The following is a 20439-nucleotide window of genomic DNA, read 5'->3' on the forward strand; positions in this document are numbered from 1 at the left end:
TGGGCATTGGGGGGTTGAGGGTGGTGGAGGGAGGTGGGCAAGTGGCGGTGGAGGGCCCGGGCCCGGTGACATTGGGGTGGTTGGTACCCAAACCCTGCCCTCCCCTGCCCGCTCTGCGCCCCGTGCTCGTGGTCTTTGGGGGAGGCGTTTGCGTGGGGTTGTGGAGACTCAATCCTGAGTTCTAGGCTTGGGGCAAATGAGTTGGCTTCTCTAAGCCTCAGTTTTTGCATCTGTAAAATGGGCAAACCGGGTCCTCCTTGCTGGGTGGTCGTGAGGGTTAAATGCAAGTGAGTTCGAAGGCCCAGCGTGCAGGGGTTGTGTGTCATTTCCTTTAGACCCTGTGGGGTCTCACTCCCCGCTCTTCTCTGCTCAGGGGATCAGATTGTGGGTGCCACCATCTACTTCGACAACCTGCAGTCGGGCGAGGTGACCCAGCTCCTTAACACCATGGGCCACCACACTGTGGGCCTGAAGCTGCACCGCAAGGGAGACCGCTCCCCTGAGCCTGGCCAGACTTGGACCCACGATGTCTTCAGCTCCTGCAGCTCCGAGGTGGTTCTGGTGAGTCCATCGCCGGCCCTCCCACGCCCCCTGAGCTTCCCCGGGCCGCTCGGACCAGCTGGCACCCCCGTCTGGAGGCCTCAGCCTGCCTTCTTGGATCTCTCTTGTCATCCCTTCTCTCCTTTCACCCCTCTGCACTCTCTTGAGCCCTTGCCCAGCCTCTTTGTCCCTCCTCCTGTATGGCACTTGGCTGCTGCTGCCCCTGAGTCTTTCATCAGGGTCTTCAGAGGCTCCAAAGTGGCTCTGAGTCAGGCAGGCTGGATGCAGATTTCTTTGCCAGAATCTTTGAAATGATCTCCCCAATGCCCAACTCTGCCTCATGGATGCCATTGTTCTCCGCGGAAAGGATAGAGATCATTTTAGAGTCGAAGGCTGGCCGGGGAGGTAGCGGATTGCTCGCTGGTAGAGCCCTTTCTCTGCTCCTTCTGATGGCTTGTTTGTTTAACAAATAATGGGCCCTCAAAGTGAAAGTGTTATTAACCCAAGGGCAGCCAGTCTCTTAGGCTCAGTAAATGCTTTCAGATGCTGAAGGGCCCCTGGGAGAGCTCCCCTCCCTCTTGAACAAACAAGCCTGTGAGTTGGCACAGCGCTGGTTGCCTGGGAGGCATCGAGAAGCCGACTTGAATCTATAATTGATTGTAAATCCTTCTCCCAGACCCTACAGTCCAGGAGTCTACATGCCCTTCTCTCCCCATGGCATTTGCTTGCCAGAATGGCCCCCAATCATTTCTGATTTCCTCCTGTGATATGGCTGTCTATTTCTTCAGTCCCCTGTGCTCTACCCAGCAGGCTCCGGGACCTCCGTGGTGGTCCCAGCTTCTCTGGGAAACAGGTGACCATGTTGCTGACTGGGCTGGGGTGGGGGTGTCTGGTAATTTCAGGCAGACTTGGCTGCAACCTCTGCTGGGCATGTCTTTCTGCAGAGCGGGGGCGACGAGCAGTACCAGCGCATCTACACCACAAAGATCAAGCCTCGGCTGAGGTCAGAGGATGGAGTGGAAGGGGACCCTGGGGAGACCCAGAGCCGCACCATCACGGTGACCAGAAAGGTCACGGCCTACACTGTGGATGTGACAGGCCGGGAGGGAGCCAAGGATATCGACATCAGCAGCCCTGAATTCAAGATCAAGATTCCAAGGCATGAACTGACTGAAATCCCCCATGTGGACTTGGAGACCCAGTCGGGGAAGACAGTGATCAGACTGCCCTCGGGTGCCGGGGCCGTGTCTCCATCCCCTCCCACAGGCTCTGCTGTGGATATCCAAGCAGGGGCCATTTCCACATCAGGACCAGAGCTCCCAGGTGCTGCCCCCTCGAAACTCCAGGTCACCACACCTGGGATAAAGGTGGGAAACCTGGGCCTCAGTGTCAGTGCAAAGGGCTTGGACTTGGGGGCCAAAGGAGAGGTCCAAGTTCCGGGAGTGGGCGCTTCATCTGCTCTTGGAGGTGGATCAGTTGAGGTGCAGGGCCCAATCCTTGAGAGTGGTGACATTGGGAAAATTAAAATTCCCACTCTGAGGATGCCAAAATTTGGTGTCTTGACAGGTCCCGAAGGCCGGGCCCCAGAGGCAGGGTTGGAGGTTTCTGCGCCTGAGATCTCTGTGGGGCAGAAGGGTGACCGGCCAGGCTTGACCATTGGTGGGAGCATCGAGGCCCCTCAGCTGGAAGTCAGTGCTCCCTCTGCCAAAATGGAAGGGCTCGAGGGGAAGCTGAAGGGCCCCCGAATCACTGGGCCCTCACTTGAGGGTGACCTGGGCCTGAAAGGTGTCAAGCCACAGGGGAGCATAGGGGTCGACATCTCTGCTCCTAAAGTTAAGGGCAGCATCGCTGGACCCAATGTGGAGGTTCAAGCCCCTGACATTGGTCTTCCTGGGGCTGGGGGCAAACTGAATGTGTCAGGTTCCAAGGGAGAAGGAGCTGGCATTGGTGTGACACTTCCTGGGGTTTCCGGGGGTGTCAGTCTGCCTGAGGTTGCTGCCGGCGGGCTGGAAGGGAAGGTGAAGGGAACTAAAGTCAAGACTCCTGAAATGATTCTTCCGAAACCTAAGATCTCTATGCAGGATGTGGATCTGAGTCTTAGGTCCCCTAAACTGAAAGGAGATATTAAGGTTTCTGCTCCTGGGATTCAGGGCGATGTCAAAGGCCCACAAGTGGACATAGAGACTCCCAGCCTGCAGGGGTTCCTCACAGGCCCCAAGCTGAGTGGTCTTTCTGGGAAAACTGGGACTTGCAAGATTTCTATGGCAGATGTTGACTTAAATGTGGCTGCACCTAAAATGAAAGGGGGTGTAGATGTCACACTCCCAAAAGTAGAAGGGAAAGTTAAAGTCCCTGAGGTTGATGTCAAAGGCCCCAACATGGGTGTCAGTGCCCCAGATGTGGACGTTCATGGCCCAGAATGGAACCTGAGAATGCCCACGATGAAAATGCCAAAGTTCAGCACGCCGGGAGTCAAAGGGGAAGGCCCAGATGTAGATGTGAATCTACCCAAAGGAGATGTCAGTATTTCAGGGCCCAAGGTCAATGTGGAAGCCCCAAATGTCAATGTGAAGGGTCTGGGAGGCACACTTAAAGGCCCCGAAATTAAGCTACCTGAAGTGAGTGTGAAAACACCAAAGATCTCCATGCCTGATGTAGATTTGTATGTTAAAGGCACAAAGGTGAAGGGGGAGTATGATGTAACAGTGCCAAAGCTTGAGGGGGAACTGAAAGGCCCCAAAGTGGACATCGATGCTCCAGATGTGGAAGTTCAAAGCCCAGACTGGCATCTGAAGATGCCCAAGATGAAAATGCCCAAATTCAGTGTGCCAGGGTTCAAAGCAGAGGGCCCAGAAGTGGATGTGAACCTGCCCAAGGCTGAGATTGATGTCTCAGGACCAAAGGTGGATGTTAGTGCTCCAGATGTGAGCATTGAGGGACCAGAAGGGAAATTGAAAGGGCCCAAGTTTAAGATGCCTGAGATGAATATCAGAACCCCAAAGATTTCCATTCCAGATGTGGACTTACATTTGAAAGGCCCTAAAGTAAAGGGAGAGTACGATGTCACAGTGCCGAAGGTTGAAGGTGAGATTAAAGTTCCAGATGTTGAACTCAAAAGTGCCAAAGTAGACATCGATGCTCCAGATGTGGAGGTTCATGGACCAGACTGGCACCTGAAGATGCCCAGGATGAAAATGCCCAAGTTCAGCATGCCCGGCTTCAAAGCAGAGGACCCAGATGTGGAGGTGAACCTGCCCAAGGCTGACATTGATGTCTCAGGACCCAAGATGGAGATTGAAGTTCCAGATGTGAGTGTTGAAGGACCTGAAGGGAAGTTGAAGGGTCCCAAGTTTAAGATGCCTGAGATGCACATCAAAGCCCCAAAGATCTCCATGCCAGAAGTAGATTTGCATATGAAGGGTCCCAAAGTAAAGGGAGAATATGATGTTACCGTGCCAAAGCCAGAAGGGGACCTGAAAGGGCCAAAGGTAGATGTCACTGCCCCAGATGTTGAAGTCCATGGTCCTGATTGGGACTTGAACATGCCCAAGATGAAAATGCCCAAATTCAGCATGCCCAGCCTCAAAGGAGAAGGCCCAGAAGTGGATGTGAAACTGCCCAAGCCCAGTGTCGACATCTCAGGACCCAAGGTAGATATTAGTGCTCCAGATGTGAGCCTTGAAGGTCCAGAAGGGAAATTGAAAGGCCCCAAGTTTAAGATGCCTGAGATGCACTTCAAAGCTCCAAAGATGACACTGCCAGATGTTGATCTGGATCTTAAAGGCCCTCAAATGAAAGGAAATTTAGATATGTCTTCACAAAAATTAGAAGGTGAGATGAAAGTTCCACATGTGGACATCAAAGGCCCCAAGGTAGACGTTAAAGCACCAGATGTGGAAGTCCAGGGTCCAGATTGGAGCCTGAAAATGCCCAAGATGAAAATGCCCAAGTTCAGCATGCCCAGCTTCAAAGCAGAGGGCCCAGATGTGGATGTGAACCTGCCCAAGGCTGACATTGATGTCTCTGGGCCCAAGGTGGACATTGATGCTCCAGATGTGAGCCTTGAGGGTCCAGAAGGGAAGCTGAAGGGTCCCAAGTTCAAGATGCCTGAGATGCACTTCAGGGCTCCCAAGATCTCCATGCCTGATGTTGACCTGAATCTTAAGGGACCAAAACTAAAGGGAGATGTGGATGTGTCTTTACCTGAGGTAGAAGGTGAAATGAAAGTGCCTGATGTCGACCTGAAAGGGCCCAAAGTGGAAATCAGTGCTCCAGATGTGGACATTCATGGCCCAGACTGGCACCTGAAAATGCCCAAGATGAAAATGCCCAAGTTCAGCATGCCTGGTTTCAAGGCAGAAGGCCCAGAAGTGGCTGTGAATCTGCCTAAGGCTGACACTGATATCTCGGGACCGCAGGTAGGCATAAGTGCACCAGATGTAAATATTGAAGGTCCAGATGTAAAACTAAAAGGTCCCAAGTTTAAGATGCCAGAAATGCATATAAAGCCTCAGAAGATAGCCGTGCCAGATGTTGGTTTGCATTTGAAAGGTCCTAAAATAAAAGGAGATTATGATGTTACAGTTCCAAAAGTAGAAGGAGAGATAAATGCTCCTGATGTAGACATTAAGGGCCCCAAAGTGGACATTAATGCACCAGATGTGGAAGTTCATGGCCCAGACTGGCACCTGAAGATGCCCAAAGTAAAAATGCCCAAGTTCAGCATGCCAGGCTTCAAAGGAGAGAGTCCAGACATGGATGTGAACCTGCCCAAGGCCGATGTTGACATTTCAGGATCCAAAGTGAACATTGACGCTCCTGATGTGAGCCTTGAAGGTCCGGATGCAAAACTGAAGGGTCCCAAGTTCAAGATGCCAAGCATGAATATACAGACACACAAAATCTCCATGCCTGATGTTGGACTTAATCTGAAATCACCTAAACTGAAAGGTGACATAGATGTTTCCCTTCCTAAAGTGGAAGGAGACTTGAAAGGTCCTGAAATTGATGTGAAAGCTCCTAAGATGGATGTGGATGTTGGTGATATTGATATTGAATGCCCAGAAGGAAAGTTGAAAGGCCCCAAGTTTAAGATGCCTGAGATGCATTTCAAGGCCCCCAAGATCTCCATGCCTGATGTGGACTTACACTTGAAAAGCCCCAAGGTCAAAGGGGATGTGGATGTGACGGTGCCCAAGATAGAAGGTGAAATGAAAGTGCCAGATGTGGACATCAGAGGCCCCAAAGTTGACATTGATGCCCCAGATGTGGATGTTCATGGCCCAGACTGGCACCTGAAAATGCCCAAGATAAAAATGCCCAAATTCAGCATGCCTGGCTTCAAAGGAGATGGCCCAGAAATGGATGTGAACCTGCCCAAGGCCAACATTGACATCTCTGGCCCCAAATTGGACATTGAAGCTCCTGATTTGGATATTGAGGGACCAGAAGGAAAATTAAAAGGCTCCAAATTTAAGATGCCCAAGTTGAATATCAAAGCTCCTAAGATATCCATGCCAGATGTGGACTTGAATTTGAAGGGACCCAAACTGAAAGGGGAGATTGATGCCTCTGTGCCAGAAGTGGAAGGTGATCTCAGAGGTCCTCAGTTGGATATCAAAGGTCCTAGTGTGGATGTGGAGATGCCTGATGTTAACCTGGAATGTCCTGATGCAAAGTTGAAAGGCCCCAAGTTTAAGATGCCAGACATGCACTTCAAGGCCCCCAAGATCTCCATGCCTGATGTGGACTTACACTTGAAAGGCCCCAAAGTCAAAGGGGATGTAGATGTGACTGTGCCCAAGATAGAGGGTGAAATGAAAGTGCCAGATGTGGACATCAAAGGCCCCAAGGTTGACATTGATGCCCCAGATGTGGACATTCATGGCCCAGACTGGAACTTAAAGATGCCCAAGATGAAAATGCCCAAGTTCAGCATGCCTGGCTTCAAAGCAGAGGGTCCAGAAGTGGACGTGAACCTGCCCAAAGCTGACATTGACATTTCTGGCCCCAAAGTGGACATTGATGCTCCAGATGTGAGTCTTGAAGGTCCAGAGGGGAAGCTGAAAGGTCCCAAGTTTAAGATGCCTGAGATGCACTTCAAGGCCCCCAAGATCTCCATGCCTGATGTGGACTTACATTTGAAAGGCCCCAAAGTCAAAGGGGATATGGATGTGTCTGTGCCTAAGATAGAAGGTGAAATGAAAGTACCAGATGTGGACATCAAAGGCCCCAAAGTTGACATTGATGCCCCAGATGTGGATGTTCATGGCCCAGACTGGCACTTGAAAATGCCCAAGATGAAAATGCCCAAGTTCAGCATGCCTGGCTTCAAAGCAGAGGGTCCAGAAGTGGACGTGAACCTGCCCAAGGCTGACATTGACATTTCTGGCCCCAAAGTGGACATCGATGCTCCAGATGTGAGCCTTGAAGGTCCAGAAGGGAAACTAAAGGGTCCCAAGTTTAAGATGCCTGAAATGCATTTCAAGGCCCCCAAGATCTCCATGCCTGATGTGGACTTACACTTGAAAGGCCCCAAAGTCAAAGGGGATGTAGATGTGACTGTGCCCAAGATAGAAGGTGAAATGAAAGTACCAGATGTGGACCTCAAAGGCCCCAAGGTTGACATTGATGCCCCAGATGTGGATGTTCATGGCCCAGACTGGCACCTGAAAATGCCCAAGATGAAAATGCCCAAGTTCAGCATGCCTGGCTTCAAAGCAGAGGGTCCAGAAGTGGACGTGAACCTGCCCAAAGCTGACATTGACATTTCTGGCCCCAAAGTGGACATCGATGCTCCAGATGTGAGCCTTGAAGGTCCAGAAGGGAAACTAAAGGGTCCCAAGTTTAAGATGCCTGAAATGCATTTCAAGGCCCCCAAGATCTCCATGCCTGATGTGGACTTACACTTGAAAGGCCCCAAAGTCAAAGGGGATGTAGATGTGACTGTGCCCAAGATAGAAGGTGAAATGAAAGTACCAGATGTGGACCTCAAAGGCCCCAAGGTTGACATTGATGCCCCAGATGTGGATGTTCATGGCCCAGACTGGCACCTGAAAATGCCCAAGATGACAATGCCCAAGTTCAGCATGCCTGGCTTCAAAGCAGAGGGCCCAGAAATGGACGTGAATCTGCCCAAGGCGGATGTTGACATTTCAGGACCTAAACTTGATATTGATGCTCCAGAGGTGAACATTGAAGGTCCTGAAGGAAAATTAAAAGGCCCTAAGTTCAAGATGCCTGAAATGCACTTCCATGCCCCGAAGATCTCCATGCCTGACATTGATTTCAACTTAAAGGGACCTAAAATCAAAGGAGACATTGATGTTTCTGCCCCAAAGCTGGAAGGAGAATTGAAGGGTCCAGAATTAGATGTCAAGGGTCCCAAATTGGATGTTGATATCCCAGACGTAGCTATGGAAGGCCCGGATGGCAAATGGAAAAGTCCCAAGTTTAAGATGCCAGACATGCACTTTAAAACTCCCAAAATCTCTATGCCAGACATTGATCTACACTTAAAAAGCCCCAAATTAAAGGGAGAGGCGGACATAGATGTTCCCAAATTGGAAGGGGACCTCAAAGGGCCACAGGTGGACATCAGTGGGCCAGACATCAACGTTGAAGGACCAGAAGGAAAATTGAAAGGCCCCAAGTTTAAGATGCCTGACATGCATTTCAAAGCCCCCAATATTTCTATGCCTGATGTGGACCTAAATCTGAAAGTTCCCAAGATCAAGGGGAGTGCAGATGTGTCTGTGCCTGAGGTAGAGGTAGAAGTACCAGATGTGAGTCTCAAAGGCCCCAAAGTAGACATCAATGCTCCTGAAGTTCACGGCCCAGACTGGCATATAAAAATGCCCAAGATGAAAATGCCCAAATTCAGCATGCCTGGTTTTAAAACAGAGTGCCCAGAAGCAGATGTCACCCTTCCCAAGGCTGACATTGATATCTCAGTACCCAAAGTTGACATTGAAGCCCCAGATATGAGCATCGAGGGTCCAGAAGGAAAAATCAAGGGTCCTAAAATTAAGATGCCAGAGATGAACATCAAAGGCCCAAAGATTTCCATGCCAGATGTGGATTTACACTTGAAAAGTCCAAAGGTCAAAGGAGATGTGGATGTTTCCCTACCTAAGGTGGAAGGTGACCTAAAGAGCCCAAAAGTTGACATCAAAGGACCAAAAATGGATGTCAGTGCCCCAGATGTGGATGTTCAAGGCCCAGACTGGCACCTGAAGATGCCCAAGGTGAAAATGCCCAAGTTCAGCATGCCCGGCTTCAAAGGAGAGGGCCCAGAAGTGGATGTGAACCTTCCCAAGGCTGACATTGATATCTCAGGACCCAAGGTGGACATGGAAGGTCCTGATGTTAGCATTGAAGGACCAGAAGGAAAATTGAAAGGTCCTAAGTTCAAGATGCCTGAGATGAACATCAAAGCTCCTAAGATCTCCATGCCTGACTTTGATTTGCATTTGAAAGGTCCCAAGGTGAAGGGTGATGTGGATGTTTCTCTGCCTAAAGTGGAAGGTGACCTCAAGGGACCTGAAGTTGATATCAAAGGCCCCAAAGTGGACATCGATGTTCCAGATGTGGACGTTCATGGCCCAGACTGGCACCTGAAAATGCCTAAGGTGAAAATGCCCAAGTTCAGCATGCCTGGCTTCAAAGGAGAGGGTCCAGAAGTGGATGTGAAACTGCCTAAAGCTGACATTGATGTCTCAGGACCCAAGGTGGATGTCGAAAGTCCCGACATGAATATTGAAGGCCCTGAAGGAAAGTGGAAAAGTCCAAAGTTTAAAATGCCTGAAATGCATTTTAAGACTCCAAAGATATCCATGCCAGATATTGACCTCAATTTAACAGGTCCAAAAATAAAAAAAGATGTGGATGTTACAGTTCCCCAAGTAGAGGGAGCTCTTAAAGGACCTGACATTGATATCAAAGGCCCCAAAGTGGACATTGATGTCCCAGATGTAGACGTTCATGGCTCAGACTGGCACCTGAAGATGCCCAAGATGAAAATGCCCAAGTTCAGCATGCCTGGCTTCAAAGGAGAAGGCCCAGAAGTGGATGTCAATCTACCCAAGGCTGACATTGATGTCTCAGGACCTAAAGTGGACAGTGATGTTCCAGATGTCAATATTGAAGGTCCAGATGCAAAACTGAAGGGCCCCAAGTTCAAGATGCCTGAGATGAACATCAAAGCCCCTAAGATCTCCATGCCTGACTTTGATTTGCACCTGAAAGGTCCCAAGGTGAAGGGAGACGTGGATGTTTCTCTGCCAAAAGCAGAAGGTGACCTCAAAGGCCCTGATGTTGATATCAGAGGCCCCAAAGTGGACATTGATGTTCCAGATGTGGACATTCATGGCCCAGACTGGCACCTGAAGATGCCCAAAATGAAAATGCCCAAGTTCAGCATGCCTGGCTTCAAAGGAGAGGGCCCAGAAGTGGATGTCAATCTACCCAAAGCTGACATTGATATCTCAGGGCCCAAGGTGGACATTGATGCTCCAGATGTGAATATTGAAGGCCCTGATGCAAAACTGAAAGGCCCCAAGTTCAAGCTGCCCGAAATGAACATCAAAGCCCCTAAGATCTCCATGCCTGACTTTGATTTGCACCTGAAAGGTCCCAAGGTGAAGGGAGATGTGGATGTTTCTCTGCCTAAAGTGGAAGGTCACCTCAAGGGGCCTGAAGTTGACATCAAAGGCCCCAGAGTGGACATTGATGTTCCAGATGTGGACGTTCATGGCCCAGACTGGCACCTAAAGATGCCCAAGGTGAAAATGCCCAAGTTTAGCATGCCTGGCTTCAAAGGAGAAGGCCCAGAAGTGGATATGAACCTGCCCAAGGCTGACATTGATGCCTCAGGACCCAAGGTGGACATTGAAGGCCCTGATGTTAACATTGAAGGACCAGAAGGAAAGTTGAAAGGTCCTAAGCTCAAGATGCCCGAGATGAACATCAAAGCTCCCAAGATCTCCATGCCTGATTTTGATTTGCACCTGAAAGGTCCCAAGGTGAAGGGTGATGTGGATGTTTCTCTTCCTAAGGTGGAAGGTGACATCAAGGGCCCTGAAGTTGACATCAGAGGTCCCAAGGTGGACATTGATGTCCCTGATGTGGACGTTCATGGCCCAGACTGGCACCTAAAGATGCCCAAGGTGAAAATGCCGAAGATTGGTATGCCTGGCTTCAAAGGAGAGGGCCCAGAAGTGGATGTGAACCTGCCCAAGACTGACATTGGTGTCTCAGGGCCCAAGGTGGACATTGAAGGGCCTGATGTTAACATTGAAGGACCAGAAGGAAAGTTGAAAGGTCCTAGGTTCAAGATGCCTGAAATGAACATCAAAGCCCCTAAGATCTCCATGCCTGACTTTGATTTGCACCTGAAAGGTCCCAAGGTGAAGGGTGATGTGGATGTTTCCCTGCCTAAGGTGGAAGGTGACCTCAAGGGGCCTGAAGTTGACATCAGGGGCCCCAAAGGGGACATCGATGTTCCGGATGTGGACGTTCATGGCCCAGACTGGCACCTGAGGATGCCCAAAGTAAAAATGCCCAAGTTCAGCATGCCTGGCTTCAAAGGAGAGGGCCCAGAAGTGGATGTGAACCTGCCAAAGGCTGACATTGATGTCACAGGACCTAAGGTGGGCATTGATGCCCCAGATCTGAATATCGAAGGTCCTGAGGCAAAACTGAAAGGCCCAAAGTTCAAGATGCCTGATATGAACATCAAGGCCCCTAAAATTGCAATGCCTGATTTGGATCTTAATCTTAAAGGCCCTAAAGTGAAAGGAGAAATGGATGTGTCACTTCCAAATGTAGAAGGTGATTTGAGAGGGCCTTCTCTTGACATAAAGGGCCCAAAGTTAGATGTAGATGCTCCAGATATTGACATTCATGGTCCAGAAGGTAAATTAAAAGGTCCAAAACTGAAGATGCCTGACATGCATGTACACATGCCCAAGATCTCCATGCCAGAAATTGACCTGAACTTGAAAGGCTCAAAGCTGAAGGGAGATGTTGATGTCTCTGGACCCAAATTAGAAGGTGACATCAAAGCTCCCAAATTGGATGTAAAAGGCCCAGAAGTGGACATTTCTGGTCCTAAGCTCAATATTGAAGGAAAGTCAAAGAAATCTCGTTTTAAGCTTCCCAAATTTAATTTTTCAGGCTCCAAAGTTCAGACACCTGAAGTGGATGTCAAAATTAAAAAGCCAGATATTGATGTAACAGGTCCAAAAGTTGATATTAATCCTCCTGACGTCGAGGTCCAAGGAAAAGTGAAAGGATCCAAGTTCAAAATGCCTTTCCTGAGTATTTCATCTCCCAAAGTTTCTATGCCAGATGTGGAGTTAAATCTGAAAGGTCCTAAAGTAAAAGGAGACCTGGATATAGCAGGTCCTAATTTAGAAGGCGACATTAAATGTCCGAAAGTGGATATTAAGGCACCAGAGGTTCATCTTGATGCACCTGATGTGGATGTTCATGGTCCAGACTGGAATCTGAAAATGCCCAAGATGAAAATGCCAAAATTCAGTGTGCCTGACGTAAAAGCAGAAGGGCCAGATATGGCTGTGGATATGCCAAAAGGAGATATCAAAATAGAGGGCCCCAGTATGAACATTGAGGGATCAGAAATCAATATAGAAGGTCCAGAGGGAAGCTTGAAAGGTCCTAAATTCAAGATGCCTGACATGAATATCAAAGCTCCTAAGCTCTCCATGCCTGACATAGACTTAAACTTGAAGGGCCCCAAGATGAAAGGTGATGTGGATGTCTCTCTGCCCAAAGTTGAAGGGGATCTGAAAGGTCCTGCAATTGATATTAAAGGCCCCAAAGTGGACATTGATGCCCTAGATGTGGACGTTCATGGCCCAGACTGGCACCTGAAGATGCCCAAGGTGAAAATGCCCAAATTCAGCATGCCTGGCTTCAAAGGAGAGGGTCCAGAAGTGGATGTGAACCTGCCCAAGGCTGACATTGATGTCTCAGGACCCAAAGTGGACATCGATGTTCCAGATGTGAATCTCGAAGGTCCAGATGCAAAACTGAAAGGCCCTAAGTTCAAGATGCCTGAGATGAACATCAAAGCTCCCAAGATCTCCATGCCTGACTTTGATCTGAACCTGAAGGGCCCCAAATTGAAGGGTGATGTAGATATGTCTTTGCCAAAAGTGGAAGGTGACTTAAAGGGCCCTGAAGTGGACATCAAGGGCCCCAAACTGGACATTGACACTCCTGATGTTAGCATTGAAGGCCCAGAAGGGAAATTGAAGGGCCCCAAATTTAAGATGCCAGAGATGCATTTAAAGGCCCCCAAAATATCAATGCCTGACATTGATTTAAACTTAAAGGGTCCCAAAATGAAGGGCGATGTCGATGTTTCCCTTCCTAAGATTGAAGGGGATCTGAAAGGCCCTGAATTTGACATCAAAGGCCCCAAGGTAGACATTGATGTTCCAGATGCGGACATTCATGGCCCAGACTGGCACTTGAAGATGCCCAAAGTGAAAATGCCCAAGTTCAGCATGCCTGGCTTCAAAGCAGAGGGTCCAGAGGTGGATGTGAACCTACCCAAGGCTGACATTGATGTCTCAGGACCAAAGGTGGACATTGAAGGCCCTGATTTTAACATTGAAGGACCAGAAGGAAAGTTAAAAGGTCCTAAGTTCAAGATGCCTGAGATGAACATCAAAGCCCCTAAGATCTCCATGCCTGACTTTGACTTGCATCTGAAAGGTTCCAAGGTGAAGGGAGATGTGGACGTTTCCCTGCCTAAGGTGGAAGGTGACCTCAAGGGCCCTGAAGTTGACATCAAAGGCCCCAAGATGGATGTCAGTGTCCCAGATGTGGACGTTCATGGCCCAGACTGGCACCTGAAGATGCCCAAGGTGAAAATGCCCAAGTTCAGCATGCCTGGCTTCAAAGGAGAGGGCCCAGAAGTGGATGCCAATCTACCCAAAGCTGACATTGATGTTTCAGGACCCAAGGTGGACATTGATGCTCCAGATGTGAATATTGAAGGCCCTGATGCAAAACTGAAAGGCCCCAAGTTCAAGCTGCCCGAAATGAACATCAAAGCCCCTAAGATCTCCATGCCTGACTTTGATTTGCACCTGAAAGGTCCCAAGGTGAAGGGAGATGTGGATGTTTCCCTGCCTAAGGTGGAAGGTGACCTCAAGGGCCCTGAAGTTGACCTCAAAGGGCCCAAGGTGGACATCGATGTCCCTGATGCGGACGTTCATGGCCCAGACTGGCACCTGAAGATGCCCAAGGTGAAAATGCCCAAGTTCAGCATGCCTGGCTCCAAAGGAGAGGGCCCAGAAGTGGATGTGAACCTGCCCAAGGCTGACATTGAGGTCACAGGACCCAAGCTGGACATAGACACTCCTGACATTGACATTCATGGTCCTGAAGGAAAATTGAAGGGTCCTAAGTTTAAAATGCCTGACCTGCATCTCAAGGCACCCAAGATCTCCATGCCTGAAGTTGATCTGAACCTTAAGGGTCCCAAGGTGAAGGGAGATGTAGATGTTTCCCTGCCTAAGGTGGAAGGTGACCTCAAGGGCCCTGAAGTTGACCTCAAAGGCCCCAAGGTGGACATTGATGTCCCTGATGTGGACGTTCATGGCCCAGACTGGCACCTGAAGATGCCCAAGGTGAAAATGCCCAAGTTCAGCATGCCTGGCTTCAAAGGAGAGGGCCCAGAAGTGGATGTGAAACTGCCCAAGGCCGACATTGATATCTCAGGACCCAAGGTGGATATTGATGCTCCAGATGTGAGTATTGAAGGTCCAGATGCAAAACTGAAGGGCCCTAAGTTCAAGATGCCTGAGGTGAATATCAAAGCTCCCAAAATCTCCATGCCTGACTTTGATTTGCACCTGAAAGGTCCCAAGGTGAAGGGTGATGTGGATGTTTCCCTGCCTAAGGTGGAAGGTGACTTAAAGGGCCCTGAAGTTGACATCAAAGGCCCCAAGGTGGATGTTGATGTTCCAGATGTGGACGTTCATGGCCCAGACTGGCACCTGAAGATGCCCAAGGTGAAAATGCCCAAATTCAGCATGCCTGGCTTCAAAGGAGAGGGTCCAGAAGTGGATGTAAACCTACCCAAGGCTGACATTGATGTCTCAGGACCCAAAGTGGACATCGATGTTCCAGATGTGAATCTCGAAGGTCCAGATGCAAAACTGAAAGGCCCTAAGTTCAAGATGCCTGAGATGAACATCAAAGCTCCCAAGATCTCCATGCCTGACTTTGATCTGAACCTGAAGGGCCCCAAATTGAAGGGTGATGTAGATGTGTCTTTGCCAAAAGTGGAAGGTGACTTAAAGGGTCCTGAAGTGGACATCAAGGGCCCCAAACTGGACATTGACACTCCTGATGTTAGCATTGAAGGCCCAGAAGGGAAACTGAAGGGGCCCAAATTTAAGATGCCAGAGATGCATATCAAAGCCCCTAAGATTTCCATGCCTGAATTTGACTTAAATCTGAAAGGGCCAAAGGTAAAGGGTGATGTGGACCTTTCACTCCCCAAGGTGGAAGGTGATCTGAAGGGACCAGAGGTGGACATTGAAGGTCCTGAAGGGAAACTCAAAGGTCCCAAAATTAAAATTCCTGACGTCCATTTCAAAACCCCTCAGATCTCCATGAGTGACATTGATTTGAACTTGAAAGGACCTAAGATAAAAGGAGATTTGGACATTTCCATTCCTAAAATGGAAGGAGATCTGAAAGGCCCCCAGGTGGATGTCAAAGGCCGTAAGCTGGACATAGACACTCCTGACATTGACATTCATGGTCCTGAAGGGAAACTGAAGGGTCCTAAGTTTAAAATGCCTGACTTGCACCTCAAGGCACCCAAGATCTCCATGCCTGAAGTCGACTTGAATCTGAAAGGGCCAAAGGTGAAGGGAGATGTGGATGTTTCTCTTCCCAAAGTGGAAGGTGAGCTAAAGGGTCCTGAAGTTGACATCAAGGGCCCCAAGGTGGACATTGATGCCCCAGATGTGGACGTTCATGGCCCAGACTGGCACCTGAAGATGCCCAAGGTGAAAATGCCCAAGTTCAGCATGCCTGGCTTCAAAGGAGAGGGCCCAGAAGTGGATGTGAACCTGCCCAAGGCTGACATTGATGTCTCAGGACCCAAAGTGGACATTGATGTTCCAGATGTGAGCATTGAAGGTCTGGATGCAAAACTGAAGGGTCCCAAATTCAAGATGCCTGAGATGAACATTAAAGCTCCCAAAATCTCTATGCCTGACTTTGATTTGCACCTGAAAGGTCCCAAGGTGAAGGGTGATGTGGATGTTTCTCTGCCTAAGGTGGAAGGTGACTTAAAGGGCCCTGAAGTTGACATCAAAGGCCCCAAGGTGGACATCGATGTTCCAGATGTGGATGTTCATGGCCCAGACTGGCACCTGAAGATGCCCAAGGTGAAAATGCCCAAGTTTAGCATGCCTGGCTTCAAAGGAGAAGGCCCAGAAGTGGATGTGAACCTGCCCAAGGCTGACATTGATATCTCAGGACCGAAGGTGGACATTGATGTTCCTGATGTGAATCTTGAAGGTCCCGATGCAAAACTAAAGGGCCCTAAGTTCAAGATGCCTGAGATAAATATCAAGGCTCCCAAGATCTCCATGCCTGATGTTGACCTGGATTTGAAAGGACCCAAAGTAAAAGGAGATTTTGATGTGTCTGTCCCTAAGATTGAAGGTTCTTTCAAAGGCCCAGAAGTAGACTTTAAAGGTCCAGGTCTGGAGTTTGAAGGCCCTGATGCCAAACTCTGTGGCCCAGATTTGAAGATGCCATCACTGGATGTATCTGCTCCTGACATTGATTTGCATCTCAAGGCACCGAAAATTGGAGTTTCTGGTCCCAAGTTAGAAGGTGGTGACTTGGACCTTAAGGGGCCTAAAGTTGATTTAGAAACTCCAAGCTTAGATGTACATATGGAGAGCCCGGATATTAACATCGAGGGGCCAGATGTCAAAATTCCCAAATTTAAGAAACCCAAGTTTGGATTTGGGGCAAAAAGCCCCAGAGCTGACATCAAGTCACCTGTATTAGATGTGACTGTTCCTGAGGCGGAGCTGAACATTGAGACTCCTGAAATTAGTGTTGGTGGCAAGGGTAAGAAAAGCAAGTTTAAGATGCCTAAAATTCACATGAGTGGTCCAAAAATGAAGGCCAAAAAGCAGGGATTTGATTTGAATGTCCCTGGGGGCGAAATTGATGCCAGTCTCAAGACTTCTGATTTAGATGTCAGTGTCACCGGGCCAGATGCTACACTTAAAGCTGATGTGAAATCTCCAAAAATCAAGAAACCTATGTTTGGAAAAATGTACTTTCCAGATGTAGAATTTGACATTAAATCGCCCAAATTTAAAGCCGAGGCCCCCCTCCCTAGCCCAAAAATGGAGGGTGAAATCCAGGCACCTGATATGGATATTTCTTCACCAGGGATTAAAGTGGAAGGTCCAGACATCAAGCTGAAAGCCCCCAAGTTCAAGATGCCAGATGTGGATGTCTCGGGGCCAAAACTAGAGGGTGAGTTGAAAGGCCCCAGTGTGCAGGCAGACATCGAAGGCTCAGATGCTAAAGTCAAAGCACCATCTTTTGGCATTTCTGCCCCTCACGTGTCCATTCCTGATGTGAACGTTAACTTGAAAGGACCAAAGATAAAGGGTGACGTCCCCAGTGTGGGACTGGAAGGACCAGATGTAGATCTGCAAGGTCCTGATGTGAATATCAAGTTCCCCAAGTTTTCGATGCCCAAAATCGGTGTCCCTGGTGTGAAAATGGAGGGTGGGGGAGCTGAGGTCCACGGCCAGCTGCCGTCTTTTGAAGGAGGTTTGAGTGCACCGGATATTAAGTTGGAAGGGCCTGAAGTGTCTCTGAAGGGGCCAAAAGTAGACTTGCCTTCAGTGGACCTCTCTATGCCAAAAGTCTCTGGGCCTGACCTTGACCTGAACTTGAAAGGACCAGGTTTGAAGGGAGAGATGGATGTATCTGTTCCTAGCATGAAGATGCATGCTCCAGGGCTTAACCTCAGAGGTGTCGGTGGAAAGGTGCAGATGGAAGGAGATGGAGTGAAAGTGCCAGGGATCGATGCCACCACGACACTTAATGTTCATGCACCAGATGTGACACTGAAGGGACCAAGCCTGCAGGGAGATCTGGCTGTCTCTGGTGACATCAAGTGCCCTAAAGTATCAGTAGGGGCTCCCGATCTGTGTGTGGAAGCATCTGAAGGTGGTATTAAACTTCCCAAAATGAAGCTGCCCCAGTTTGGCATCTCTGCTCCAGGCTCTGACTTGGACGTTGACGTCAAGGGGCCACAAGTTACCGGAGAAATAAAGGGGCCAGTCCTGGATGTGAACCTTGGAGGCGTGAACCTGAAAGGGCCTCAGATTTCTGGCCCTCGAATCTCAGCACCGGACATGGACATATACACGGAAGGACCAAAAATAAAAGGAAGCCTTGGGGCTGCTGGTGAGATGAGAGGCCCCAGTGTCGGAGGGGTTCTTCCTGGCATCAGTGTAAAAGGCTTAGAAGGAAGCCTCCAGATGCCTGGAATTAAGTCCTCTGGAGGTGATGTGGACTTGCCAGGAGTGAACGTGAAACTCCCAACTGGGCAGATTTCTGGTCCTGAAATCAAAGGCGAGCTGAAGGGTTCAGGATTAGGTTTCCATGGCTCTGCTCCTGATAGTAGTGTGAAGGGGCCGAAGATCAAAGGCGGTGTGGATGTTTCAGGGGGCATCAGCGCCCCAGATGTCAGCCTGGGCGAAGGGCATGTGAGTGTCAAAGGTTCTGGGGGTGAGTGGAAGGGACCCCAGTTTGCCGGAGGGCTTCATTTCTCAGGACCAAAGGTGGAAGGAGGTATGAAAGGAGGTCAGGTTGGACTCCAGGGTCCTGGGCTGAGTGTGTCTGGGCCTCAAGGCCACTTGGAAAGTGGATCTGGAAAAGTAACATTCCCCAAGATGAAGATCCCCAAATTTACCTTCTCTGGCCGTGAGCTGGTTGGCAGAGAAGTGGGAGTGGATATTAACTTCCCGAAAGCAGAGGCCACTGTGCAGGCTGGTGCTGGAGAAGGTGAGTGGGAAGACTCCGAAGTAAAGCTTAAAAAGTCCAAAATCAAAATGCCCAAGTTTAATTTTTCCAAACCGAAAGGGAAAGGCGGTGCCACTGGCTCACCGGAAGCATCCATTTCGGGGTCCAAAGGTGACCTGAAAGGCTTGAAGGCCAGCGTAGGCTCTCTGGAAGGAGAGGCAGAGGCCGAAATGTCTTCTTCACCCAAAGGCAAATTCTCCTTATTTAAAAATAAGAAGCCACGGCACCGCTCAAATTCTTTCAGTGATGAGAGGGAGATGTCTGCGCCTTCCACCCCGCCGGGGACTTTGGAGTTTGAAGGCGGGGAAGTGTCGCTGGAAGGCGGGAAAGTCAAAGGGAAACCGGGAAAGCTGAAATTTGGTACCTTTGGTGGATTGGGGTCAAAGAGCAAAGGTCATTATGAGGTGTCTGGGAGTGACGATGAGGCAGGCAAGTTGCAGGGGAGTGGCGTGTCCCTGGCCTCTAAGAAGTCCCGACTGTCATCCTCTTCTAGCAATGACAGTGCGACCAAGGTTGGCATCCAGCTGCCAGAGGTGGAACTGGCAGTTTCCACAAAGAAAGAGTAGCAGGCCTCTGTATGTGTGTACATATATATATATAAAAATACATCAGCCTCGGGCGTGTTTGTATATAAACTCCAAAGAGAAACACGTCGACAGCCTCAGCAATAATGCAAAGATCTTGCCTCCTCCAGGGGCAAGCGCTGAAGCACCAACTGCCTATAGCTCCTGGAACCTTACAGAAAAGTAAAAGGTTCCAGGTTCGTTCAGCTCCCGTGCAGAGTCAGCAGTATTTGCCTTAAGATTTCAGTTTTTTGCGTTGAATGCTGAGAGCTCCTGTTTACTAAGCAAGCTTTTGTGTTCATTATCCTTTTTACTGAATGTTGTTACTGTTGGGGTAATGGAGACCCATTTTTGCATTGTAATGACTTTTGGGGCTTTTGTTAGTAAAGGGAGGTGGGGTTGGAGGCAGCAGAGAGGGGGCGAGACCTCCATTTCTCCTAAGATTGGATCGTAACCTAAACAACAGACTCCCCAAGATGGGGGAGAAGAGCCGGCAGCTGGGGCGTTGGGGTGTTTTTAGAGCTCTTTAGCATTGCTTCCTTTCCCCCAGAGGTGGCGGTCCCTGCCCGTTTGGTGCTCAAGGTGAGAGGGAATTAGGATCTGTGTGAAAATCGTCCAGGCCACCAACTCAACAGGGGGCTTCCATTCTGTGTTTTTATAAGAGAGATGTTTCATTCATGGCCATCATGTTCCTGATACTAGTTTTGATTTCTTTTAACAAATGTTATCATGATTAAGAAAATTTCCAGCACTTTAATGGCAAATTAATTGAGAATGTAAGAAAACTGATGCTGTAAGAGGCAAATAAAGTTGTTTATTAACCTTGATGCCTGGTGCCTTTGTATTCTTTGTATTCCTGAGGGGGCCGTAGACCCAGCCCTGACAATTGAACGGGAGCCGCCCGGGCCATTGCTGGTTTCTTTAGTGACTTTAAAGCAGTGAACCACACATAGGTAATGGGAGGAATAGTTTGCTTTAAAAAAAAAAAATTGGTTTTAATTGTGGTAAAAAATGCATAACATAAAAATCATTTTAACCATTTGTAAGCAGACAATTTTTGACAATCTTTGATAATACACTGTACCTTTCACCACTATTTTCAGACTATTGTCTTCATCCCAAACCACAACTCTTATTCACTTAGCAATGTCACCCCCTGCCCCCACACTCCAGTAATCACTATTCTACTCTCTCTTTCTATGAATTTGCTTATTCTAAG

At 49.0% G+C, this 20439-nt stretch overlaps 1 protein-coding gene across 1 annotated transcript in view; it reads left to right on the forward strand.

The window, feature by feature from the left end:
- Positions 1-20047, forward strand: part of AHNAK (AHNAK nucleoprotein) — a 30549-nt gene extending 10502 nt beyond the window's left edge. The window contains exons 4-5 of the mRNA XM_037838218.1: positions 374-561; positions 1485-20047. Coding sequence (XP_037694146.1) covers positions 374-561; positions 1485-19223 — 17927 coding nt within the window. The 3' untranslated portion in view covers positions 19224-20047. The remainder of the gene's footprint in view (positions 1-373; positions 562-1484) is intronic.
- The last annotated feature ends 392 nt before the right edge of the window (positions 20048-20439 follow it).

The sequence above is a fragment of the Choloepus didactylus genome, chromosome 6 (assembly GCF_015220235.1).
Source record: "Choloepus didactylus isolate mChoDid1 chromosome 6, mChoDid1.pri, whole genome shotgun sequence".
NCBI lineage: Eukaryota > Metazoa > Chordata > Mammalia > Pilosa > Megalonychidae > Choloepus > Choloepus didactylus.